At 37.5% G+C, this 27885-nt stretch overlaps 1 protein-coding gene across 1 annotated transcript; it reads left to right on the top strand.

Moving 5' to 3' along the window:
* Positions 1-26036, top strand: GEMIN2 (gem nuclear organelle associated protein 2). Its single transcript, XM_016209794.2, has 10 exons — positions 1-160; positions 560-644; positions 2509-2598; positions 2863-2922; positions 6810-6923; positions 9123-9167; positions 10374-10442; positions 16260-16370; positions 18549-18607; positions 22975-26036. Exons 1-10 carry the CDS (start codon positions 24-26, stop codon positions 23012-23014), a joined length of 810 nt encoding a protein of 269 aa, XP_016065280.1. The 5' UTR covers positions 1-23; the 3' UTR covers positions 23015-26036.
* Positions 26037-27885: the final 1849 nt, after the last annotated feature.

Raw genomic sequence — 27885 nt, 5'->3', positions numbered from 1 at the left:
TGGGACCGGCTGGGGTGTACACCATGTCGTGGGTTCCAGCGGAATCTGCAATGGAAGAGCTGATGCCCCGGCTGCTGCCCGTGGAGCCCTGCGACTTGACAGAAGGTTTCGACCCCTCCATCCCCCCGAGGACGCCTCAGGAATACTTGAGGCGGGTCCAGTGAGTGATGCGGCGTGTGCGGGTGGGCTGGGCGGCCGCCCTGTCCCCGGCGGGCGCCGGGCGCGCTGCTGGAACCCCCTGTGTGGTAAAGCCCCGCGTTTGTTCCCGTCCCCAGTCTCTCTGGAGTTCGGGTCGGATCAAGATTGCTTGATCACATTTTTACGTGGGCGCCTTTCTATGAATTTAATGGTAATTAAAGTTGATTATTCATGGCAAGATGTGTGCTCTTAGATTTCCTTGCTTTTACTCCCGATAATTTCAGAAGTATATTGATCAGTACCTCAGCTGCAGTTCTGAACTGCTTTTCTGATTTCATAATGAACTGTAGAGATGGATGGCTTGTTTTGCTACACATGAACCAAGCACGATAGTAATCACATTTCTTACACTTACTTGTAGGATCGAAGCCGCTCAGTGTCCAGATGTTGTGGTAGCTCAAATTGACCCAAAGAAGTTGAAAAGGAAGCAGAGTGTGAATGTTTCTGTGAGTTCTATTACCCGACTGGGGACTTTTTTTACCCCCTCGCAAATTAAAAGACCGAAGCTCTTCCTATAGTATCCAACACTGCCTGTCAGTTATGATGTAGGTAAGATTTGATTGACAACTACTCCCTGCAAGTTAGACATTTGCTTGTACTTTTTCCTCCAAAAGGACGATTGGCTTTTACTGCCACCAGAGGCTTTCAGTGAGATTTGCTCTTCATACTCCAGGGACTTGATCCAATCCCAAAGAAGTCTTTAAATAGATTACTTATGCTAACCTTTATTTTTAAGTAACCTTTTCCAGTTATCTTCATAATTATCATACTGTTTAATGTTAGTGTAGTTTGCATGTTCAGGTTTTGATTGGGTTTTGTTTTTTTAAGAATAGAAACCCAGATATCTTAGACTTTTTTAGCTACTTGCCCACTGAACATTTTCATTTGTTTATCCAGCACATTTTTTACTAACCAACTAGGTTGGGCTGGGCACTGGAAATACAACAGAGGATGAGACAGAAAAGGTCCCTATCCTTGTAGAGCTTACATTCTCCCAAGGAAGACAGACAGTAAACAAACAAATTAAATAATTATATATTGTGACTGCTGCAGTGAAGAAAGTTAACACGTAAGAACCAGTAAATAACAGGGAGAACTACTTTAGATAGTCACAGAAGGTCTCTCTTGAGGAGGTGAATTTAATTTAAGGTCAAAAGAGAGCAGCAGTTTTAAATTGTGGTAAGTTCTTTTCCTTTTATGTTCTAAGTAATTTCTTTATCTGTTGTTTGTAATTAGGAAATTTTAATTCAAGCATCTAATGATTCATGTAAGTTTTTAGCTGATGGAAGATAATATCTTAGATACCTCACTTTAAAAAGTGACCACACTAAATTTTATTTAAAGGCAATGTGTGATCGGTTGTGAACTATGTGTTGTTTTAGGAAACAGAAGTAGACCTCTCAGGGTCAAATGTCTTCAATTATTTGAGTATGTTCTGCCTATACTGAAATTGTTTATTTGGGATATCTCTCTCTTTTTGTTTCAAACCGTTTTGCTATTCTAGAAAGGTAGGACTAGGTTATATCTTCAGGGCTCATATCATTTAGATTTCTTAGATACTACAACTATAAACCATTCCAGATTGCTCTTAATAAAGTGACTAAATAAGGATCTTTTCCTAACATTTTTTTAAAATATATTTTTATTGATTTGAGAGACAAAGAAACATTGATCAGGTGCATGCACCCCAACCTGGGAGGGAACCTGCAGCCTGGGCATGTACCCTGACCAGGAGTCAAACCATCGTCGACCTTTTGGTTCATGGAACAACACTCAACCTACTTAGCCACAATGGCCAGGGCTCTTAACTATTTATGTATTTATTTATTTATTCTTATCCAAGGGTATTTTTTCCATTGCTTTTCAGAGTGTGGAAGGGAGAGAGAGACAAAGAGAAGAGAGAGAGAGAGAGAGAGGAGAGGAGACTGAGAGAGACCCATTGAATGGTTTCCTCCCGTACACGCACAGAACAAGGCCAGGGATTGAGCCTACAGCCAAGGTACGAAGTGCCCTTGGCTGGAATTGAACCCGGGGACCCTTCAGTCCATGGACTGACCCTCTCACCACTGAGCCAAACTGACTAGGGCAGGGCTCATAACAATTTAAATTCAGATAGAAATAGTAAAGTGAAATGTCTACCTACTTTTTTACATCAGCAAAAAGTACTTTATTATTATTATTTTTTTGTATAGTGTTAATCATTTACTTTATTATTCACTGTTCATGTTGGTTTTACTTTTACTTTGCAGAGGCATGAGATTCTAGTTACAACACTAACATTGATTCTAACAATTACAAACTGATCTCTAGCTTTCAGGATGCCAACCTGCTCCTGAAGGCTATTCTCCCACACTTCAGTGGCAACAGCAACAAGTGGCACAATTTTCAACTGTTCGACAGGTAAGTGTACCTTAATCACTTAATCAAATTAAGTCCCTCAGATTTATTTCTGTTTTTTAGACTTTAGTTGGAAAAATAAGATTTGTGATTCTAAAATGTAAAGAAAATAATATTTATTAATCAATCACCAAATTATTATTATAATCATTAGACATAATACAGTTTGAAACCTGTTTTTCAAGATTGTTAGAATGTTGTACAGCAATTGATTTCTTTTTAGTTATTCATTCTCTGAAGCTCAGTGTCTAACTCTTCTTCCTATAGAGTGTGACTAGACATAGAAGTCACTGGAAATCACAACAGTTGGATAGTAATGTGACCATGGTATGTAAGTTTCTCTGTTTACATTGTACAGTGTATACTTATTTGAAATAGTCCATATTTACTTCTAGTCTTTAAAGATTCATTTACTTAGTCCATATTATTTTCTTTCTTTCCATCTACCCTTAATAGTAACAATTCCATTATATTAGTGGCCTTAAAAGTATAAAATCAGTAATGCAAGTTGTTATTTTTATATCCATTTTGATCCACAGCATTTTGAGAGATTTTGGATACATAATTATTAGGCCTCTACTAGTTTCTGTGTTTATTTGTGTGTTTTTTTGTTAATTCTTACTGGAGAATATTTCTCCATTGATTTTTAGAGATAATGGAAAGGAGGGAGGGAGGGAGAGAGAGAAACAGAGAAATATCGATGTGAGAGAGACATCGATTGGCTGCTTCCCACATGCACCCTGACGGAGTCAGGATTGAACCTACAACCCAGGTATGTGCCCTTGACTGGGAATTGAACCCAAGATCCTTCAGTGGGAGGGGCGACTCTCCAACCACTGAGCCACACTGGCCAGAGTGAGGACTCTACAAGCTTTTAAGGGTCCTTCTAGACATTTGCTTTTTAGGAAATAAATACATTTTCAGGGCCTGTCTGGTGTTGCTCAGTGGATAGAGCTCTGGCCTGTACACAGAAGGGTCTTGGGTTCAGTTTCCAGTCAAGGGCAGGTACCTGGGTTGCAGATTTGATCCTCTACCTCTGGGTGCATGCTGGAGGCAACCAACTGACACATCTCTCTTGCATCAATAGTTCTCTCTCTAAAAATCAATGGGCAAAATATCCTTGGGTGAGGATTAACATAAAAAATAAAAATAAATAAATTTAAAAAAACACCACATTTTCACCTGGCCGGTGTAGCTCAGTGGTTGAACATCGACCTATGAACCAGGAGGTCAGGGTTCGATTCCTGGTCAGGGCACATGCCCAGGTTTCTGGCTGGATCCCCAGTAGGGGGCATGCAGGAGGCAGCTGATCAATGACTCATCATTGATGTTCCTCTCTCTCTCTCCTTGTCTGTCCTCTCTCTGAAATCAATAAAAATATTTAAAAAACAAAAGAATTTTCAGTATTTACAAAATGATTGAATAAAGACTTACGGATTTTCCTGATGAGATAATGATGTGAGTACCAGTGACATTTTAGTAAAGCCTCTCGTGCATGCTGGAAATTAGTATTTACTTCATTTTACCAGCTTAGATATAATATTAAGCTCTTCAGTAGATATGATATATCTGGACGACTGAATAGAAAAGGGAGTTGGGGAAGAGATGGATATTTTGTTCCAGGACAATACTTTTTCTTTCTGTGAAAGGTTTTTACTTTTTACATTTTTCCCCTTTTTAAAAAATCTATATTTTAATTATAGTTGACATACAATATTATATAAATTTGAGAAGTACTCCAGGGCAATACTTTTAAGCTTTTAGGGAGTCTCATAATCTTCCCAAGAATCGAATGAAAGAAAGCTATTTATCTTCAGAGGAACAAAATGCACCTATGTACACAATTTTGCTCAGTTTTAGGTTGTTCATAGATTTCAGATTTTAGAAGCTTCTTCTAGGCAGTTCTTTCTAACATCTCGTCCATGGTGACATACTGGCGTAAATGGAGGAAGCTGCTTGCATAATCTTCCTGAGACTACCAGCTGAAAGCTGAGAGATTCAATATATGGCCTCTCTGTATGCTTCTCCATACTAGTTGGAAGTTTTGCTCTAAAAAAAGTGTGAAAGGGACTGACATCACTTGCTCAAGACCATTTAACTCAGAAAAGGTATAGCTGGGACCTTCCTGACCCCCATGTAAATATTGTTCTGCCTTCTGGGGACCCCCATCTAGGTGTCCCTGATGGCCCGCTGCTCTTTAAATGATAAAGATGATTTTGATTTTAAAAAATTAATTACTTTTTTAGAAAAGGTATAGCTGGGAGCCACTGAAGTTTGTCTGACTCTCAAGCCTTTCAGTACATTGTGAGGCCTCCTAGTAAGAAAGGAGGTCGGGGGGGGGGGGGGGGGCAGTTGGTAGGTAGATATATTATTTTTTTCCTTGCTCAGTGTAAGGACTTTGTGTACGTACTTACTAATTCAAAAAGAAGCCACACCAATGACATTGTGATATAATTTTCTCAAAAATTAAATGACCTAACATAATTGGTTCAATAAATTATGATCCATCAAAACAGGAATGTTATATGATAATAACATAGGTTCATCATGGCAAAAGTAAACACAAAAATAATAAAACACTTTGGTGTCAACTATGTAAATATAAACATTTATTTATTGATTTATTCAATCATTTATTAAGCACCTACTGTATTTAATAATCAGGGTAGTCAGTGCTACCTGCAGCAGAAATAAGCTCTAACCTAATGGAGTAATGGAGAAAGATACATACATTGTTTCAGGACAAGAGGTTTTAACCTTTTAGGGGTCTCATATTCGTCCTGAGAATATAATGAAAGCTATTTATCCTTGGGAAAACACTGCATCTTTGCAAAGTAAGGTGCAAAGTGATGTGTACAAATAAAAATAGCTTTAAGATTGTTATATTGAGCTCAGTGCTTCTCCCCACTGGCCCTGCTTTTTCCATCTGGCAGTGTAAAATAAATCTATTCCTTCTTTGACTAGACAGCTCATCAAGTATGTGAAGTATATAATCATGCCTTCCCTGGAACAAACATCTTTCATTCTTGTTAGCATTCTTTTTTTTTTTTCTTTTTTCTTTTTAAATATGTTTTCATTGATTTTTAGAGAAAGAGGAAGGGAGAGGGAGAGAGAAACATCGATGAAAGAAAGAAACATTGAGAAACATTGATCGACTGCCTCCTGCACCTGCACGCCCCTTGCTGGGGATTGAGCCCACACCCCAGGCGTATGCGCTGACCGGGAATCAAACTGGTGACCTCTCGGTGCATGGGACGCTGCTCAACTAACTGAGCCATACCGGCCAGGACTCTTGTTAGCATTCTTAATATATTTGTTTGTTTTTTCATCCCAATTTCCATGTTTTTCATCCTCTTTTGAGCATTCCCTTGCTTGTTTGTGTCCATTAAAGTGTGCTCCAAAGTAAACATGTCCCACATATGGTGTGACCACTTGGGCACTGTGTTAGTTTGCTAGGGCTGCCATAGCAGAATACTACAAACGGGGTAGCTTAACAAATAGTAATTTATTTTCTTACAGTTCTTTAGGCTAGAAATCTAAGATCAAGGTGTCAGTAAGTTTGGCCTCTTAAGGCCTCTCTCTGGCTTGCACATGCCATCTTCTCATTATGTCCTCCCCTAGTCTTTCCTCTGTGCACTCAATCCCCAGTATCTGTGTGTCCAAATTTCCTCTTCTTACAAGGACACCAGTCAGATTGGATTTTGGCCCACTCTACAGCCCCAGTTTACCTAAATCACCTCTGTAAAGCCCCTGTCTCCAAGTACAGTCACATCTTGAGGTACTGTGGGGTTAGGTTTTCAACATTTGAATTTGGTGGGGACATAATTCAGTCCATGACAGGCACCATATTGTATTTATTTATTTATTTATTTATTTATTTACTCATTCATTCATTCATTATTTATTTCTGTTCAAAATATTACAGATGTCCCTTTTTCTCTGCAATGACCCATTCCACCCCATTCCACCCCCCTTCCCAGTCCCTCTCCACACCATTGTCCGTGTCCTTGGGTTGTGCATATAGGCATATAAATTCTTTGGTTAATCTCTCCCCCTCCACCCACCCACCCTTCTCCATCCGTCTGAGATTTATCAGGCACCATATCTTTATGTTGAGGTGGTGAAACTATGGAGGAATCCTCATTTCTTTTTTCACAGTTCAGTATTTTAACAATACATAGAAATAAATAAATTTATTATTTTTTTTCTTTTAGCCAAAATCTGAAGATGAAGAAGGCTGGAAAAAATTTTGTCTGGGTGAAAGATTATGTTCTGAAGCAGCTGTTGGACAAGCTGAAAATGAAAGTCCTGGAATAGATTATATGCAAGTAGGTGATAAGTGGATTAAAAAAACAAAAAAAAGTATTCTAGTTTTAGTGCATCATTTAATATAAAGGGTCAGCAAACTATAGCCTCATCCAAATCTAGCCCACAGCCTACTTTTTGTATAGCTCATGAGCTGAGAATGGTTTTTAGATTTTTAAACAGTTATAAATACAAAACAAGCTAATAATAGGTAACTAAGACAGTGTGTGGCCTGCAAAGCTAAAATATTTAGTTTGGCTATTTACAGAAAATGTTTGCCAACCTCTGACTTAGTGTATTATCTCTTTAATTTAAAAATTGGCATCCTGTTTCTGAAAATGTACTGGGACATTTTTAGGTTGGCTTCACATCATTTATGTTTTAGCTGTGTAGTAATTTTGTGAATTAGATAGTATTTGGTTTTTTTAAATGATTAGTCATGGGTCGAACAATAAGTGATGAGTGGCAGGGAAACTGGAAAACATGACACAATTAGAAATGTTCTTAAAAATCCTTAGTAAATTTCATATTGTGGAGATGAAATGTTGAGAGTATGTTTAAATTTCACATGCCTTCATAAATTATGTGGACAACTCCTTGTTCTTCAGGATTCACCTGCCCTAAAGCTTGCAGATGTTTCTATGGAGCCCTCTGCATACATTTTCTTTACTACTAACTCCCTGTATTATGTTGTTTTGTTCTGTTGAATAGGTGTTTATTGTTTGCTATGTGGTAACCACATTGTGTTTTTCCTATTTAAAACTAACTTATCCCCAAAATGTAAAAGCTCCAAAAATCATTAAAAAGACCAAGAACACAATTTGAAAAAAAAACAGTCCAAGGATACACATAGACATTCACAGAATGGAAATACAAATTGTTCTTATATGAGAAGATGTACAAACTCACTTGTAATATAAATGTAACTTATAACTACACCGAGCTGCTATTTTTCAGGTAATATATTGGCAAAGAAAGCTTGATAGACTATGTTGATAGGGCTGGAAAAATAGGTACTCTTACTCATGTGATGGACGTGAAAATAGATTCAGATCTCCAGGGAAACAAATTTGCCACTAATTCTCAAACAACCTGTTCTTTTGGATAATCACTAATGACTGTTACATTTAAAAAATGTGTTTTAATTTAATAAAGAGTTAAAATTTATTTAGGTTGTTATTACAAAACACGTACAAGTAACATATATCATGTTAAAGAACCTTTTAAAGATGCAAGAGTTTATTACATATCCTCTTAAGTTTCTCACAAGTCAGAGCTATTTTTATAATCAAGGCTCTGAACATTAAACTCCAAAGTATGTATTTTTGAAATTGAATCAGGTTAGGTTTGAAAAAAGTCATTCTAATTCAAGTGCCCTTAAGTTTTGAAAATATTAGCTTTAGCTGAAGATTTTTTTTAATACTCAATGAACTCTTTTTATTTGTTTTTTTAAATTGATTTTTAGAGAAAGGAATGGGGGAAGAGAGAGGGTGAGAGAAAGAAACATCGATTGGTTGCCTCCCACACAGGTCCTGACTGGGGATTGAACCTGCAACCTGGGTACATGTGCCCTGACCGGGAATCAAACCCTTTAGGTGTATGGGACAACGCTCCAACAAACTGAGCCACACTGGCCAGGGCTAGCTGAAGATTTTTTAAAAGTTTGCATCACTCTAGCCAGTTTGGCTCAGTGGTTAGAGTATTGTCCCTCAGACTGAAGGATCCCAGGTTTGATTCCGGCCAAGGGCTCGTACCTTGGTTGTAGACTCAATCCCTGCCCCTGGTCAGGGCACGTGCAGGAGGCAACCAATCGATGTGTCTCTCTCACGGTGATGTTTTTCTCTCTCTCTCTCCCTTCCACTCTCTCTGAAAAGCAATGGGAAAAGTATCCTTGGGTGAGGATTAAAAAGTGTATCACATATTAATGTCATAGTAGTAATTGTATCAGCATCATTTTTATAATTTTCATATGTTAACATTTTAATTTCTGAGATCATTCTTTATTTTTAAATTTACATATTCAGATTTCAAGACATTATTTATGGAGCATTACCAATGTAATACCTCCTGGAACATTTTATTGTAATAGACAATAAAGGAATTTTGTTTTAGCTATTTTTTGATTCTAAATAAGTGTGATGAGAAATTTTCCAGTTTGAAAAAAAAAATTTAATCCCCCTTATAATACCATTTAGTAAATTTCAATCTCATTTTTCTTCCAGATTGGTTTTCCTCCCCTGCTTAGTATTGTTAGCAGAATGAATCAGGTAAAGCCCCTCTAGCAATAAGGGTATATGTTCTTTTGTTTGCGATGTGTGTGAAAGTACTTGAATACATTTACTGAATATTTATGCTAGACCCTGTCCTAAACTCTTTAACAGATCCTTACTGCAACCCTATATAGGGAGTTATTATTAATATCCCTTTTTTAGAGAAGAGAAAACAAAATTAGAGGTTAAGTAACTTACAGGCAAGTTTTAATGGCAGCACTGGGATTCAATTCCAGGGTGATCTAATTTTAGAACTGATACTCTTAATCATGGTGCAAAACTATTTAATTGTATGCATTTCAGTTATTAGTTTTAGATTCTTGGGTTTGAAGTAAATACTAAGGTTAGATTGCTATTTCTAGTTCCAGATATCCTCTGTGTTCTATTAAGAAACACAGTTGGCCCTTGAACAGCATGGGGATTAGGGACCCTGACCCCCTGCAGTTGAAAATCCACATATAACTTTTGACTCCCCCAAAACTTCACCACTACATAAATTTCTTGGAAAAAAGGGGAGACATATGGGTTTTATTTCTTCAGTCTTTTAGTATTAGTAACTACCTATTTAAAGACCATCTAAAAAGTTTGATTGTTTTGTTTTAACGTAGCACTGGATACCAGTGGAAGATGAAATTTTTTTATGAGTCATACTCTGTTGTAAATTTTACTGGCTGACAGTTTCACTTATTGATCATTTGCATTAAGATACTGTAGTAGTAGTCACACTAAACTCTCTCAGAGTGTTTTTAAGTGTCCAACTATATTTGAATAAGCCAGATAATACTTTCAACAACTTGATAAATTCTGTCTGTAGTTTTAAAATAGATCTTTCTCTAGCTAACTTTCTGTTTAGATTTGTACAATGTTTTAATGAAAGTAAGTGAAGGTGTTTATGCAAAGAGCACTTGGAATTTTTGCGGTAGTGATAAACTAAATTAGTAGTTACAAACTAAGTGCTAGGATTTAAACCAAGGTATTGATACTTGAAAGTGCATAAGAATATTTGTCTTAAAAGCCTGTTCTCTCTGAGTGAGCCATCTAATCAAATTACTAAATAGAGCCACAGTTTTTACTGGAAGTCTAAAGAATGAGGCCACTTTAAAGATCAGAGTTGCTTTCTGACTAACTTAATGAAACTTATGTTGAACTTGTCATTGTTTTACTGCTAATGCAATTCTTCTACCGCCTCCGTCTTGTTTTTAGGCAACAGTGACGAGTGTCTTGGAATATCTGAGTAATTGGTTTGGAGAAAGAGACTTTACTCCAGAATTGGTAGTGTTACAAATTTTTATTTTCATAATTCAGACAAAATTATATATACTTATAGATAAGATAGGACTGTACAGTATTTGTAGATATGTATGTATTATACATTTATGTATAATTCTGTGTATAATTCAAACTATGCTTGTTTGCAGTGAAATAAGAAACTTACACTAGAATGTAAATCAACATACTGCTTTCTTCATTGAGAAAGTCTTGCTTTTGGTTGGGGGGAAAGTGTCCACTAAGCAGTTGATTTATTTTTATTTTTTTTCTTTTGTTTTTTTTAAAAATCCATTAGTCAGAAATCTTACTAAGAGAAATGCATTTTTTTTTTTAAATATATCTTTATTGATTTCAGAGAGAGGAGAGGAGAGGGAGAGAGAGAGATAGAATCATGAATGATGAGAGAGTCATTGATCGGCTGGCTGCAGCCCGCAACCCAGGCATGTGCCCTGACGGGGAATCGAACCCTGATCACCTGGATCCTAGGTCGACGCTTAACCACTGAGCCCCTCCCCACCGGGCGGCAGTTGATTTTTATCCTGGGATAGCTCCTTATCTCGTCGCAGACCAGTAATGAACTGGGCACAGACAAGCAACCTATCTGCAGACCCCATTTTAAATGGCACTGGCTTAAAGAAGTTTGAAATGCATTTTCTAAAATGTCATTGAAATCCAACTCACAAAAGCATGTCAGAAATAACAGTAATAGACTTTGTGCCAGATATTGTTCTAAGGACTTTGTATATAACAACTCCTTGAATCTTCTAACAACCTATTAACTATTATTATTTCCATTTTATAGATAGGAAACTGGAGCACATAGGGATTTAGTAACTTGCTTGTGGTCACACAGGTCACAACTGGTAGAACTGAGATCATGCCCAAGCAATATGACTATACTAACAACTATACTACACTGCCCCTCCATTTTACTCCTTTATATTCACAGCTTTTTTTTTTTTTAACTTTCAAAATTGGGTAAATTTGGTGGACATTATATATATAAATTATCTACATAATCCCCTAGTAAGTTTTATCATCTGAAGTTAGATTTAATTTTTAGAAACAAACATTTTTCACAGTTGAGAATATTTGCAAAAGAGTGTATCTGAGGCTCCAAAGCTCCCTGTCAAAGCATAAGATATAATCTTTGCCCTCCAGAAGCTTATAGTCTACTGGGAGAAACAGATAAACCAACATCGCATTACAGTGTATAAGTTTCCCAGCCTGCCATTCAGCCAAGTAAAAGTGGCTTAGAAAAGTCTCTTCTGTAAGTATAATGACCATATTCTTTTTTGTTGTTGTTAATCCTAACCAGAAGATATTTTTTCCATTGCTTTTCACAGAGAGTGTAAGGAAGGGAGGGACGGGGGGAGAGAGAGGAACATCAGTGTGAGAGAGACACATCATCGACTGGTTGCCTCCCACACACACCCCGACTTGGGGTGGGGAGTGAACCTGCAACCCAGGTACGTGCCTTTGACCAGGAATCGAACCCTTCAGTGTGCAGGCAGACACCCTAACCTTTGAGCCACACCGGCCAAGGCTATTTTCTTTCTTTTAAATCTCTACTACATAACATACTTTTTAAGAGAAAAAAATCATATTTAAAATCACTGTTTCTCTCGGCCGGGTGTAGCTCAGTGGTTGAGCATGGACCTAGGATCCAGGAGATCACAGATTCCCAGTGGGGGCACATGCCCTGGTTGCGGGCTCCATCCCCAGTGCGGGGCATGCGGGAGGCAGCTGATCAGGGATGACTCTCTCATCATTGATGTTTCTCTCTCTCTCTCTCCTTCTCCCTTCCTCTTTCTGAAATCAATGAAGATATATTTTAAAATCACTGTTTCTGATTCAGTGGTCCTTTGTGTCTTTTACGTAGTTATAATGTGTATATATACTGGTTTTTCTGGCTACATTTCATATATGTATTTCTGTATGATAATGTAATTCACATAATTGCCATTGTCTTAATATCTCATAATCTACATTGATTCATTATTTTTTAAAATATATATATCTTTATTGATTGCAGAGAGAGGAAGAGAGAGGGAGAGAGAGATAGAAACATCAGTGATGAGTCATTGATCGGTCGCTTGCTGCACACCCCCCAACTGGGGATCGAGTCGAAAAACCAGGCATGTGCCCTGACTAGGAATGGAACTGTGATCTCCTGGATCATAGGTTGATGCTCAACCGCTGAGCCACGCCTGCTGGGCTACATCGATTTATTATTGACCATTTGGGCTCTTCTTTATATTTTACAATCATGACTAACGTGTTTAAACATTTACATTAATTTCTTAGGATATTTCTAGAGTAGAATTATTGATCCAGATTTTATAAGTGTTTGTTACATTCTGCCAGTTACTTTTCAGAAGAAATTAATGAGTTTATAATGCATAAGCTATGGATGCTTTTAAAGTTAGTTCTCTTCCCTGCAATCCTACTTTAAGTTGAATCATATGAAATCACCATTTTTTGTAGGTTAAAAATATTTTATTATGAGTAATTCCATATGGTGGTTCAATCTAACATTTTGTAATCTGTGCTTTTCAAATTTAGTTAATTTACAGTAGTACTTCAGAGTCAATGTAATTTACATTGCTTTCAATACCAGTGAAACAATATTTTTCCCATGCACTGGTATATTAGCTATACCATCAATAATTTTGTTTATATTCTTAGGCTACTCACTGGAATCTAGATATTGAACTTTAAATTTTATATCAGTTCTTTCTCTCTGATAGTGACCTTTTATCTGTATTACTTATCTATTTTTCCTTCTCTTTAATATTTATTTTTTAACTGTTGTAAAATGTTATAAAATATTTTTATTGATTTTTGAGAGAGAGAGAGAGAGAGAGAGAGAGAAACATCCATGCAAGAGCGAAACATCAATGGGCTGCCCCCTGCATGCCCCCAACCAGGGAATCAAGCCCCGCAACCCAGGCTGGAATCAAACCGGCAACCTTTCGGTGCACGGGACAACTCCCAACCAACTGAGCGGCACCGGCCCGGGCTGTTGTAAGATTTTTTTTTTTTTAACTTATAAAGATTACTCACTCAAGAGGGTGATAAGTTTGGCTTTTCCTATTAATTAGTGAAAGCATATTACCAAAAAGTGTAGCTGTATTTGCCAGAGGAACCATTAAAGTGTTTCTGAACCACTGACAACTGGTTTACTAAATTTTAACTGGCTTAGTCTTTTGAGTCTTATTTTGAGTAATCCTTTTTTTAAAAATTTTTAAAAAATATATATCTTTATTGATTTCAGAGAGAGGAAGAGAGAGAGATAGAAATATCAGTGATGAGAGTGTCATTGATCGGCTGCCTCCTGCACGCCCCCAACTGGGGATCGAGCCCACAACCCCGGCATGTGTCCTGACCGGGAATCGAACGGAGATCTCCTGAATCCTGGGTTGATGCTCAACCACTGAGCCATGCCCGACTGGGCTTGAGTAATCTCTTAAATCAACAGTGTTCAATTCCTCTATCCAAATAATTATACCATCAGAACTGTAGTATTGAGATATAAGTGTTTAAGTAAAAACCTTTGTCACAGGAAGTTTGCATATCATAAACTAGCAAAAGGAAAAAGGGACCTTTCTAAAATTTCTTGACTTGGTATTACTTGTCTTATAGTTTTTGAGAATAGCCTTATTTACCACCCAAGTGGGAAGCTATTAATGAAGCTTTTTGGCTACTTGGTTTTGGGTTTTGCTTTTATTTTTTTAGTATTGTCACAGTGTGCTCACTAACTTTAAGAAACCTTTCAGCATAGTTACATCTTAGACAATCAGAAGTTTAACCAACTTCTAAGTGTAGAGATCATTTGAACACCTGAATATAGCTTTCCATAGTAAATGTATGCCTGAAAATTTGAGTCAGGTTGAAATGTGTAATAGCTTTTTTCATGTAGAAGAAAATTTTGCTCACTATTTGTAAAAGAAATTTGGACATGGATCTGTTTGTTTAAGAAAAATTTTTATTGATTTGTGGTTCCTTGAGGAACTAACTTTGGGTGTTACATAAATTGCTATTTCAGGCTTGTTCTAATATTCTTCAGGTTTCTTCAAAGTGATGTGTTGCTCAGAATAAGCTCAGTCATTTATACTACTGATGAAAATAAAATTTGATATAACCTTTCTGAGGTATAATTTAGTGATTATATCTCAGGAACTTTTATAAACATATATACCTTTTGACATCACCATTTCATTGCTAGGAATTTAGCCCAAGAAATCAATCAGAGATACTCTGAAACTTATGTTCAAGGATATTTATCACACTATTTTAAAAAAAAACATGTCTTTATTGATTTTAGAAAGAGGAAGGGAGAGGGAGATAGAAGAGAGTGTAGAGATCATTAGATAGATAGAAACATCAGTAACGAGAGAGTCATTGACTGGCTGCCTCCTGCACGCCCCTGACTGGGGATTGAGCCCACAACCCAGGCATGTGCCCTGACTGGGAATTGAACCACCATCTCCCGGATCTTAGGTCAGTGCTCTACTGCTGAGCCACACCAGCTAGGCTATCACATTATTTTTTATATAACAGTAACAAATTAAACATCCTAAATGCTCAATAGTAAGAAATTGGTTAAGTAAATTATGGTGCATCCACAATGGAATGTTCATTCCAAAACTATTTTAATTAAGCTCCAATTGTGTTTTAACTCTGGACTGTGTTCTGGGGGTATAATGTCTGTCATTATACTCTCACAGAATTTGGGTAAAGAAAGAATAGACCAGCAGTGATAGGGAAGTATGTGCTTAGTTAAAGAGTATGTATATTAATGTCATGCTGAGATAATAACATCTCTTATTAATCCAATTTAACATCATGGGAAATGTTTATTATGTATTGCAACTAAAAAAGATGGCCACAAAATGTTACCACCGTATTATTATTGTTACAATAATGAAACTTTATTTTTAAAAGCTGTATGTTTTCATAGGAAAAAGGTGACCATTTTAAAAATTAACAGAAAGTTTATCTGGATGGTGGAATTTCAAGTCGTTTGTGCTTTTTGTATTCTTTAATTTGTCTTCATTAAGTGTTATTACCTTTGTAATTAAAAAGAAAAACCCATTTTAAAAGGGGATGGGGATAAATTTAGCTTGCCATGGTACTTATAGAAGTAGCAAAACATTATTTCACCTAGAATATAGTTCCTTTGTATAGACCCAGGGGACAAAGTTATGAAATTATAATATGATTTGTATATCTGTCTATAGGGGGCAAAGGAAAAAATATATCATAATTTTTCAAGGGTTTATATACATCTTAATGCAGTTTTGTAATAAGAATCTCAGAAACAAACTTTTTTGACGGTAAGAATATTTTAAAGTATCTAATGTTCTGTGTCTATAGTTAGAAGCTCCAAAGCTATCACCTGGCCGTCTGGATGACCCTTTGTTATCTATATCCAAACACAGTACAGCTAAATGTTATGTTAAATGTATGAAATTATTCATAGAAAATAACCAGACATAACTGTACATTTAAAAAATAAGTTAAAGCCCGGACCGGTGTGGCTCAGCGGTTGAGCATCGACCTAGGATCCAGGAGATGGCAGTTCGATTCCCAGTCAGGGCACATGCCCGGGTTGTGGGCTCAATCCCCAGTTGGGGGCATGCAGGAGGCAGCTGATCAGTAACTCTCTCATCACTGAAATTTCTGTCTCTCTCCCTCTCCCTTCCTCTCTTTGAAATCAATAAAGATATATTTAAAAACAAAACAAAACTGATTAAAAAATAAGGCAGAACATGATGCAATATTTCCCTACTTACTACTTTTTAAAATTCTATTTAGGGAAGATGGCTTTATGCTTTACTGGCTTGTCTTGAAAAACCTTTATTACCCGAGGCTCATTCACTGATTCGGCAGCTTGCAAGAAGATGCTCTGAAGTGAGGCTCTTAGTGGTAAGTTGCAATATGGTGGTAAAAGATTCCAATGAAATAACAAAACATGGAATATTTTATTGGTCAGGATTAGATTTGGTCACATAATGGAAAGGCCTCCAAAAACAGAACTTTTTCTCAGATAAAGAAAGTCTGAAGGTAGGCTGCTCCAGTTTAGGACAGCAGTAACACAGGCCTTTGAGTTCTGCTGGATGTGGCTTCCAAACTCAGCTCACCTCAAGATCCACGATGGCTGCTGGAGCCGTGGCCATTGTATTTCATAATAAGCCATTGGAAAGAAGAGAAGGCAATCATCCTCTTTAAGATCCTTCCCAGAGGTCCCATACACATCTGGCACTATATAGCTCATTAGCCAGAATTTAGTCACATGGCCATAAAAACAGGGAAATGTTTACTTTTAGCTGGGTGGCAGTGTGCCTAGCTAAAAATGAGCTTCAGAGTAAGGGGAGATAAGCTGGGGTAGTCATCTGGCAGTCTCTGGCCCAATGATTGATTTGAATTTCTCCCATAAGACCCTTCCTCTAATTCATTCATGTAGCCTTACAATAAAAATTAATTTAGAGCCCAATTAAGACCACTTCTGATTTTTTTTCATCCCTCCTTTCCCCTCCACAAAATGTAAACTTGTTCTCCATTGACTACTACAAAGTTCGTTCTGCCCGGCCGGGCGTGGCTCAGCGGTTGAGTGTCGACCTGGGATCCAGGTGATCGGGGTTCGATTCCCGGTCAGCGCACATGCCCAGGTTGCGGGCTCGATCAATGACTCTCTCATCATTGATGTTTCTATCTCTCCCTCTCCTTTCCTCTCTCTGAAATCAATAAAGATATATTTAAAAAAACAAACAAAAAACCAAACAAACAAAAAACCAAAGTTCGTTCATTGGATTACCATGATATGGCCCAAACTAACTTAATGGCCTGTACTCCAACCAAAATGTACTTCTTACTCACTAAATACTATTCCCCAGACTTTGTTCCTAGACTTGATTCCCTCTGCAGAAGAACCTTTTCTCTCTCTTCCAATCTGCATGTAAATACCATTTTTTCACAAGCTGGCTCATATTCCACCATTTTATGATACGTTCCTTTATCCCAACAACTAAAAGGAATTTCTCCATCCTCTGTTTGCCCAGTATACTTTGGATCTTTTTTTATGACACTTCCCAGATTTTTCCTTTCATTAAAGCTGTTTTGTGGATATCTCATCTTCTGTGCTATTAGCAGTTAACATGTCTTATTCAGCTTTGTCCCATATGGTACTTGGCACATAGAAAAATTCAGTACAGTAACATCATGGATATGGATCCCAAGTTTGAATTAATATATGACATGTCTGATATAACATTACTCAATATGTTATTGTGACTATTCTTTAAAATGTATAAAAATAAATTTTATACTCTGTAAGACTACTTTCCATGTGTCTTAGGTCTGTCATTTTAACAAATATTTCCAGTGAATTTTCTAAAGTGTATAGTTCAGGAACTACTTCCATCATAATTGAGAGACCTGATTTGGAATATTTACTGGTATGTCTTAATACTAGAAGCCAGAATTTCCCTCCTTCTCAAATTGTAAGTTCTTTAAGATATTTTATGTGCTTTTTTCATTACTGTCCAGTTAGGACATAGGCTTTTTTTTGCTGCTCTACTGAAAACTAGGAAGTAAGTTCTCCAAAGTTATTCTTAGAGCCCTCAGTTCTTATTTCTTTTTCCTGTTACGTCTATTTCTTTATTTTTTTAATTTTTATTTTTTTAAAATATATCTTTATTGATTTCAGAGAGAGGAAAGGAGAGGGAGAGAAAGAGCTAGAAACATCAGTGATGAGAGAGTCATTGATCGGCTGCAGCCCGCAACCCGGGCACATGCTCTGGCGGGGAATCGAACCCTGATCGCCTGGATCCTAGGTTGATGCCCAACTGCTGAGCCACGCCCAGCCAGGCACGTCTATTTCTTCAAAAGATGATCTTAGATGTTTCTTGGGATCATTAATTCCACAGTTTTGTCCTTTTTCTTTGAGCTTTCCAATTTCCTTATGATTCTTACTATCTTTTATCTAATAAAATTTTCATGTTTTGCATCTTAAAAGGAAATTTGTATCAAAGATATCAGGGGGGAACAGACTACATTTTGAGTTGTGCTACGTGTGGCTTCCTCCTTTTCTTTTTTTCTTTTTAGAACAGCAAAGATGATGAGAGGGTTCCTGCTTTGAATTTATTAATCTGCTTGGTTAGCAGGTAAGTAATCTTTGGCTTCTTGCTTTGTAATAGTATTATTAATGGTGGTAGAATATTGTATACATTTTATAGTAGAGGATTAAAAAAATATATTAAAGAAAAACCATGTAATTTAAATTAGAACTGAAATATCAATTTGAACTCAGGATTTTATTTTTCTTTCTGAAAAATACATAGTTCCTAGCTCTGTTCACTGAAAAGGACTCAATGCACAACTAGTTCTCTAATGTCCAAATTGTACACTCGAAGTACCATCTTTTACTCGAAAAGAAGAACCAGCACTCCCAAGAGAAAAGATTAATTCTAGATCCAGATCCAGAAATGTTCAAGATACATATGAATCACTTTGACATACCAAAAAGTAAGAAAACTATAAAAGACCACTAAGATTATATAACAAAAAGCATAGGAATTGACCTGAAGGGCTCCCACTGGCCACAGATGGAACAATTTGAGCATTAAAAAGAATGATTACAATGGATTGAAATATATATCAAATGTTAAAATCTCTAAATTCAAAACAATAGTCCAAAAACAGAAACAATCTTATCGGTCATCTTTGGGGACTGGTAGGCCACAACTTCATTATTCCCAAAATTAGTAATAAAGGGAAATCTAGTCTGCATCCTGTTTTGTTTTTTGGGGGGGGTAAACTATATTTCAGGGTAACCAAATTGATGAAGGGAAGTTACGTTTTATAGGAAAAATTCTAGCTATTGATAAATAGAGTCCAGCTCACGTGGCCCAGCAGTTGAGCATTGACCTGTGATCCAGATCGAGACTCGATTCCCAGTCAGGGCATATGCCTGGGTTTCGGGCTGCATCCCAAGTAGGCGGCATGCAGGAGGCAGCCAGTCAATGACTTTCTCTTTTTTTTTTTTTCATAGCTTTCTTTCTTTTTTTAATATATCTTTATTGATTTCAGAGAGAGGAAGGGAGAGGGAGATAGAAACATCAATGATGAGAGAGTCATCATTGATCGGTTGCCTCCTGCACGCCCCTGACCAGGGATCGAGCCTGCAACCCAGGCATGTGCCCTGACTGGGAATCGAACAGTGATCTCCAGGATCCTAGGTCAGTGCTCAACTGCTGAGCCACACCTGGCCGGGTGTTCTCATTATTGATGTTTTTCTCTGTCTCTCTCTCCCTCTCCCTTCCTCTCTCTAAAATCAATAAAGACATATTTAAAAAAATAAAAAGATAAATAGAAAAACCAGCATTTTAGAATCCTAGTGAAATAATGGATCTTTGCAACAATCAATGGCTGATAAAACCATCAGGTAAAAGGTACGGATCTGAACACGCTGATCAACTTTATCACCACTAAAAGTAGGACAACTGGACATTATTTGCCTCCTGATGTAATACAACAGCAGCCATGGAGTCTTGTCAAACAAACAAAAAACATCAAATATAGGGTGTCCCAAAAAATGTATACACACATTTTGAATAATTATAAAGGCAGTGTTTATTAAAATACATTTCATTTTCAAAATTAAGCTATCAACTATTAAAGTGTATATACATTTTTTGGGACACCCTGTATAATCAAACCTCTAGACCAGGGGTATGGAAACTTTTTTCTGCCAAGGGCCATTTATAATATCATTCACAGGCCATACAAAATTATCGACTGAAAAATTAGTGATGAAAAAAGCTCCTAGATTTATTGAATTTCAAGTCCCACCTGCAGTTGCCTTGGCAGGGCCAGACCGAATGATTTTGCGGGCAGTATATGGCCCAAGGGCTGGACATTCCCCACCCCTGCTCTAGACCTACCTACCAGTTTACAGAAAATATAGATAGATGGACACATTAAGTACTGCATGAAGATTTAGTTGTCAAAACCAAAAAGTGAAATTTTACAAGTCAAAGGACCCAATTTTTTAAACAAATAAATGGCAAAGAAAAAACCCCCAGGAGGATTGATGAGATTTAAGAGACATCAAACAAATGCATTTAGGGGACATTTAGGGAATATGAAACATGGACTAGATATCAGATGATACAGTGAGAGTGGTTAAATTTATCAGGTGTGGTACTAGTATTACAATCATGTTTTTAAAAAGCTCTTCTCAGATACATACTAAAAGAAGAGAAATTACATGCCTGAAATTTGTTTAAAATACGTTAACAAAGAAGTTGGAATAAAGAAACATCCTGGTGAACATATAATAATTAGTTAATAATGGCTGAACCTGGGTGATGAATTGGTCTTGAGGGGAGCATTTATTCTACTACATTTGTATTTGCTTGAAAATCTCTACAATAAGCTTAAAAAAATAATTATCAGTAAAATGGGATTCCACTCATTTGAGTAGGTATTAGCAGTTATTGCCTTAAAGCTACTAAAACAAAACAAACAATAAAAGACACAAAAACTTATAATATCTGATACTTATATTGAAGCTGCTGCTGCAAAGAGTCAAGGCCTGTTATCTTTTTTCAAACTTGCTATAATCTTCTGTAAATTTTCCTGAGTGAAGCCTATGTCTCAGAAACTGTTCTATTCTAGAGCTTTTTTCCTTTACCTTTTTAAGGGAAAAATAATAATCATGACTAATACACTGGATATTTGTCTCATATCTGCACAATATTATAAAATATCAGTGGATTAGCAGGCAGATAATTTGATTAAGTCTGTTCCATTAAGTACTAGTTTACTGAACCATCAGTTACTTAATTTTTCTGAACCCATGTAAAAAGGAAAAAAACCCTGAATTGTGTAAGGGTTGGAGATATAGCACACATAGTGCCTAAGACAATGCCGTATCCTCTCATTTTACCCTTACTACCAATAGATGAGGTAGGTGTTAAATTTGTGATCAGCGTAGTTAAGAGCTTAGCTCTGGAGTAAAGCTGCCTGGGTTTGGACCCTAGGTCTGCCTGCCATTTACTAGTTTTGTGATGGTAGGAAAGTTGCTTAACCTCTCTCTGCCATTGTTTCCTCATCTGTAAGCTGATAATCTGTGTTTACCTTCTATGAATTAAATGAGTTCCTATTCTGAAGCACTTAAGAAAAATGCTTGGCACAGAGTGCCCAGTGTTAATTATCGTCAGCAGCAAAACTAGATGCTGAACACATGTGTACTCTAAAAAAGTGTCTTGTGTGTAGGGGAGGGAAAAGTGGACACAGGATTGCTTACCTTCCCAGTATTTAAATATATTATAAATCTTTAAAAAGGTATTGGCATTAGAATAAAAACACTGACCAGTGGAACAAAAATACTTAGTCCAGTAAGAGACCTAAGATAAATGTGTGTATATATGTATAAGTAAATAAAACAGATACAAGAATTTAGACTATGAAACAGTTTTCAAATAAATTCAGGTGGAATTTCAATGTAAGAAATGAAATAAAGCACACTAAATAAAAATGTCCCAAATGAAAATGAACAAAGGACACAGGTAATTAAAAATATATAACTGCAATAAAATGAAACATGTTCTACCATCACTGGCAAACAAACAAGTACAAATAAAAATAGATTGTATTTAAAAAATATTAGCAGGGAAATATCTATATCAACTGAAAATGCCCAGTGTTGACTAGGAAATGGGCACTCTCACTGACACTTCAGTGGGAATACAGAATGGTATAAGCTTTCTGGAAGGCAAACTGGGAATAAATAGCTCAGTTTTAAAAGTATAGTCATACACTGAAATAATGACATTTCAGTCAACGACAATACATATAGGGCTGTGGTATACCATATAGCATAGGTATATAGCAGGCTATATCATCTAGGTTTGTAATCTATACTCTATGATGTTCCCACAATGATGAAATTGCCTAATGATGCATTTCTCAGAATGTGTCACCATTGTTGAGCAGTACATGCCTGTACATGCCCCTGATTTATTTCTAGGAATTTAACCTCAGGAAGTAATGGAGCTATATGTACAAGGATCTTCACTCCAGCATTATTTATAGAAAAACTAAGAGAATTATCATACATATATTATGTACATTTGGAGTATTTTAGAATCCACCTCTATTCTCTCTACCCTCTTTTCTCTCTTCTGTAGTTACCCATTTTATTATAAATTTTTGGTTTATCCTTCTACTTCTTTTTAAAAGTATAAGCAAATATATATATCTGCATTCCTACACGTTTACAAAACATAGCATACTAAACATACCATTCTCTACCATTTTTTTCACTTAATAAATACTGGAGGTGATGCTATAGCAGTGTAGATATTTTGTAAAAGTTTCAGTCTTCCACTGTGTAGATGTACTGTATAGTTTATTCAACCAGTCCTCTTACTGATGGACATCTGGATTGTCTGCAGTCTTCTGATATTATTATAGGTAGTGCTGCAATTAATATCTTTAAGCATACATTCAATTATTTCTTTACTAGGTATTTTGACCAACGTGACTTAGCTGATGAGCCATCTTGATGTAGCTGATGTCTCAGGGAAAGAAGATATTTGTGATGAAGGAAGCCTGTCTGAGGAAGTACAAAGCAAATTCAAGTGCAGATTGCATCACATTTTCAACATTATGTAAGGAGTCTTCATTTTAACCTGTGCAGCTGAAGTTGATATGCAGAATATAGAGTGTATGGATTTGAACATCTGAAGTATCTTTGGGTAATCCCACCTAATTTCTGATGAACAGTTTTCTATTACCATGTGCAAAACTGATGAAATTTTACAAATGTCCTTGGTGCTGCTTCATTGTTTATTTACAGATACACACATAAAATTTTATTGAAAGTGTATTTTGGTTACTAAAATTTTGTTTCACTCTTGAACAAAAGACAATGAAGAAAGGTTCTTAGAATTAAAAATCTAGATTAAATGGCAAATGTGTTCATAGCAACAAAATTAATTAAACGTTTTCCATTTAAGCCCAATACTTTTATTTAAATGCTTTATTTCAATAACACCTTAGTAGGTTGACTGCTTTAACTTTTCTGTCAAAATTTCTGTTCATATATAATTTATGTATCAGGTAGGAATGTTTCCTACTTTAAGTAACAGAAGATCCTAATAACAGTGGTTTTTCAAATAGGGGTTTGTTTTTCTCACATGATGAGAAGTGCAGAGGAGGTGGCTACTGGCATTGGCTCAGTGACTCCACGGTACCAAGGTCTCTAATTCTTTTGGCCTTTCCCTCATGGTAACAAGATGGCCACTGCAGTTCAAGGCTATGTGTCTTCAGTTATTTTCAAAACTGGAAAAGGGGAGAAGGAGGCAGAGTTTTTCACATCTCATTCTTTCTCATACAAGCAAACCCTTCTCCAGAAATCCATAGCAGATTTGTGTTCACCTATTGCCATAAGTTTATAAGATAATCATCTCTAGTTCTAAGAAAGGTCGAGAAATGAAATTGTAAGCCTTTCTGGACTTTCGAATAGAGGTGGAAAAGGAAAAAGGGGGTTAGGGATAACTGTAGATGAGGGAACCAATAATTTCGCCACTAATTACAAAATAAAGCAGAAATAATTTACATTTGAATTTTTTCTGTTGTCTTTAGGGAGCTGATTTTTAAATGTCAACTTAATAGTCCAAATTGGTTTTTGCCATAATTTAAACATTCTCTGTTGGATATCTAACTTGTTTTTAGTGTGAATCCAATATAGGAAATGCTACTGTGAATATCTTTATGTACATAACTTTTTGCTTTCTTTGGTCAGAGTTCCCAGGAGTAGGGTTGTAATTCACAAGAGTCTTACAAGTTGATGTTGCATTTGAAAACTTAACTGAGGTTTTAAAAATTAGGAATTTTTATTTCTCATTTGATAATTCTGGTATAGGAAGTTCAGGGTTGGTACAGCAACTCTATCTTAAATGTCCTGGGCTACATCCAGATTTCTTTTATCAGTTTTAGTGTGTAGCTTTCATCTTTTCAGTCATGATATGGTTGCTTTGTCTCTTGCCTCACATCTATATTCCAGGAAGGATAAAAAAGCACCATTCCTTCTTGTTGTCTATGTCAAAGGAGAACGCATTATAAGAAACCCTCAATTTATGTATTATTTGCTAGAGTTATGACATTTTGTAATTATAAAGAAAGTTGGAAATATAATTTTTTGACTTTTTAAAAATATATATATATCTTTATTGATTTCAGAGAGAGGAAGGAAGGAGCGATAGAAACATCAATGATGAGAGAGTCACACCCCCCACTGGGGATCGAGCCCACAACCTGGGCATGTGCCCCGACCAGGAATCGAACCAAGATCTCCTGAATCATAGGTCAGTGCTCAACCACTGAGCCACACTGGCCAGGCAGAAATAGAAATTTTTTAGCTCAGCACATTGCCACTCCTATCAAAAGTGGGGTTCTGTTAGAAAAGAAGGGAGAGTGGATACTGGATAGGCAGCCAGCAGTGTCTACTATAAAGAGTTTAGACTTCCAACCTCTACTACAACCAGCTGTTATAGCTTCACATTTTTTGTTAATTTGAGGCTGGGGGGGAGCTTCCTGGGGGTTGATTTGAGAGAGGTAATGTGTCAATTATTGTTTTAATTTACATTTCTTCCATAACTAGTGGCTGAACATGTAGTTATGCACACTACTCACACAGAATAAAATTTCTGAGGACTAGATAGCATAAAAAAGAAGGCAAGTTTGCATGGGCTGAAGACCAGTGGTATAAGATATGATTTTAATGAAGTTACACGTCTATTTTTTAGCAAGCTGGAGGATTCTCATATAGGTAACTGAGAACCCATTTTTTTAATGACTCAGCTTGGCATAAGGATTTTTTTCAGGAATGTAGAGACAAATAAAAGTAATAACATTTTAAGCCACTAATATAATAAAAATAAAGTGTGCACAGGCTACCACTATAGCCAGGCATTCACAATTAAAAGTATCTTCTGACTTTAATGAACAATTGAAGAGAAAAAGTTCCCCAACTCTTAACAGAAGTAGAAAGCCTTACGTTTGTTGAGAAATTATACATTTTCAAGATATACTTTAGAGCCTGGCGGGGCGTGGCTCAGCGGTTGAGCATCAACCCAGGATCCAGGCGATCAGGGTTCAATTCCCAGTCAGGGCACATGCCCGGGTTGCGGGCTCCATCCCCAGCCGGGGGCATATAGGAGGCAGCCTATCAGTGACTCTCTCATCATTGATGTTTCTATCTCTCTCTCTCCCTCTCCTCTCCTCTCTCTGAAATCAATAAAGATATATTTTAAATATATGTATAATTTAGAAATAGTTATTTTGAAAAAAATAGCTACTAAATGGTAGTTTAATTAGGTCTGTGGGACAGTGACAAAGTAAATTAGATTGTACCGTGTATTTTTTTATTCACATAAAAGATACATTGTTTCTTTTGGTCAGGAGGATATTATACATTTACTAAATTGTGATGTACTTTTACTAAAATTTTATTCATTTCTATTAATTTTAAAAAAATAAGATTTCATCTGTGTCTCTTAGCAGAATAAACCAGTTAGAACCTGACATATTAAAATTCACTCAGGTTATCAAATCTACTCTCTGGGACAGAGAGAAAAATGTCTTATAGACCCTGGCTGGGTAGCTCAGTTGGTTAGTGTTATCCCAAAATGCCAAGGTTTTGGGATCGGTCCTGGGTCAAGGAACATACAAGAGTCAACCAGAGTAAACAAGATGGTGGCGGAGGTTAACAGCTGCACCCGCCGCCTCCCACAACCACATCAGAATTACAACTAAAATACAGAACCACCAGCACTCAGAGCCTCCTGAAATCTGGCTGAACAGAAGCCCTACAACTGGGGAACTGAAGAAGCATCAAGACCAGTAGGAGGGGCGAAGAGGCGGGTGGACTGGGGCTGAATTGCGGAGATGCAGCCGCGGGCCCAAACCGGTGCCGCAGTTTAAACCCAGGAGGTTTCGCAGAGGAGTGAGGGGTCCCAGCCCCACAGCAGGTCCCCAGCCCAGGGCTCCAGCGCCGGGGAGAGAAATCCCCACAACTTCGGGCTGTGAAAACCAGCGGGGACTGTTGCTGAGGGTCCCAGAGGGTGTAGGAGTCTCAGGCTTTCTGCTTAAAGGGCCCGCGCACGGACTCACTCGGATGCGCTCCCTCTGAGCCCAAGCGCTGGGCAGCAGCTTGAAAGGAACCTGGGATACTTGGGGAGGGACTAACCTGCCTGAAACTGGGGTGAGAGGTGGAGGGGCTGCTTCCTCCCAGACAGAGGGGCTGGCAGAGGCCACTGCTCCTTTGGCGAGTCCTCCCCGCACAGAGCCGGCAGGCAGGCACCATATTTGAACCTCCAGCACCTGACTCACACCTTTGGCCCTGCCCAGGTGATTCACGGAGACTCTGACCCTCCCAACTTGCAAGCTCATCCAAGGCATTTCCAGTGGCTTTTCTGTGCAAGTGGCCTCTCGAGCCTCATGCTTAGGACTTTCCTAAAATCTCTCAAACAAGCAGCAGTGTTCCCCATACGGCTTGATAAGGGGCCCCAGGCCTGGCACTAGCGGCAGCCTGCATTGGCTCATAGCTTGGCTGCTCCTGGACAATGCTAAGCCCAGCACAAGTAGCAGCCAACTACAGTTTGCTGTGTAGCTCATGCTGGGTGGCCCTGGGCAAGGCACTGGCAGAGGCTGACTTTGCACATCCAAGGAGGCCCCAGAGACAGTGCACCCAGTGGTCAGACTGTAGTGGTTGATTACAACCCTACCACATCCACGAGTGACACACTCAAGGGGTGCACTTAGTGAACACCAAAGCTCCACTGAAATAAATCCTGCTCCACAGAGGTGTCTCCAGCACATCAGCTCTTTGGCTAAAGTTGCAGCTGGTCCTCACAGCTGATTGGTCTGGGGGTCAATTCCTCCCAGTGACGCCAACAGCAACCACAACAGTATTACAACAGACAGTGCACACACAGCCCACATGGGAGCACCTAGAAGGCCTAGCTCAGGTGATTGGGGAGGCTGAGCCACTGGATCCGTCAGGACACCTACTACACAAAGCCACTCTACAAATTCCAGGAGACATAGCAGCTCTACCTAATACATAGAAACGAACACCTGGAAACAGCCAAAATGTGGAGGCAAAGAAACATGTCACAAAAGAAAGAACAGAAGAAATCTCTGGAAGAGGAACTAAATAAATAGATCCAAGCAAGCTAACATATACAGAGTTCAGAATTTTGTTTATAAGGATGCTCAGCCATATTAGTAAGACTTTTACGAAAGTAACTGAGAAAATCGATGACATCATAAAGTACCAATTTGAAATGAAGGCTACATGACCTGAAATGAAGAATAATTTACAGGGAATCAACAGTAGAGTAGGGGATGCTGAGAATCAATCAGCAATTTG

This window comes from Miniopterus natalensis, chromosome 1 (assembly GCF_054644295.1).
Source record: "Miniopterus natalensis isolate mMinNat1 chromosome 1, mMinNat1.hap1, whole genome shotgun sequence".
NCBI lineage: Eukaryota > Metazoa > Chordata > Mammalia > Chiroptera > Miniopteridae > Miniopterus > Miniopterus natalensis.
Note: the sequence above shows the minus strand (reverse complement) of the source record. Positions and strands in the feature narration are given on the sequence as shown.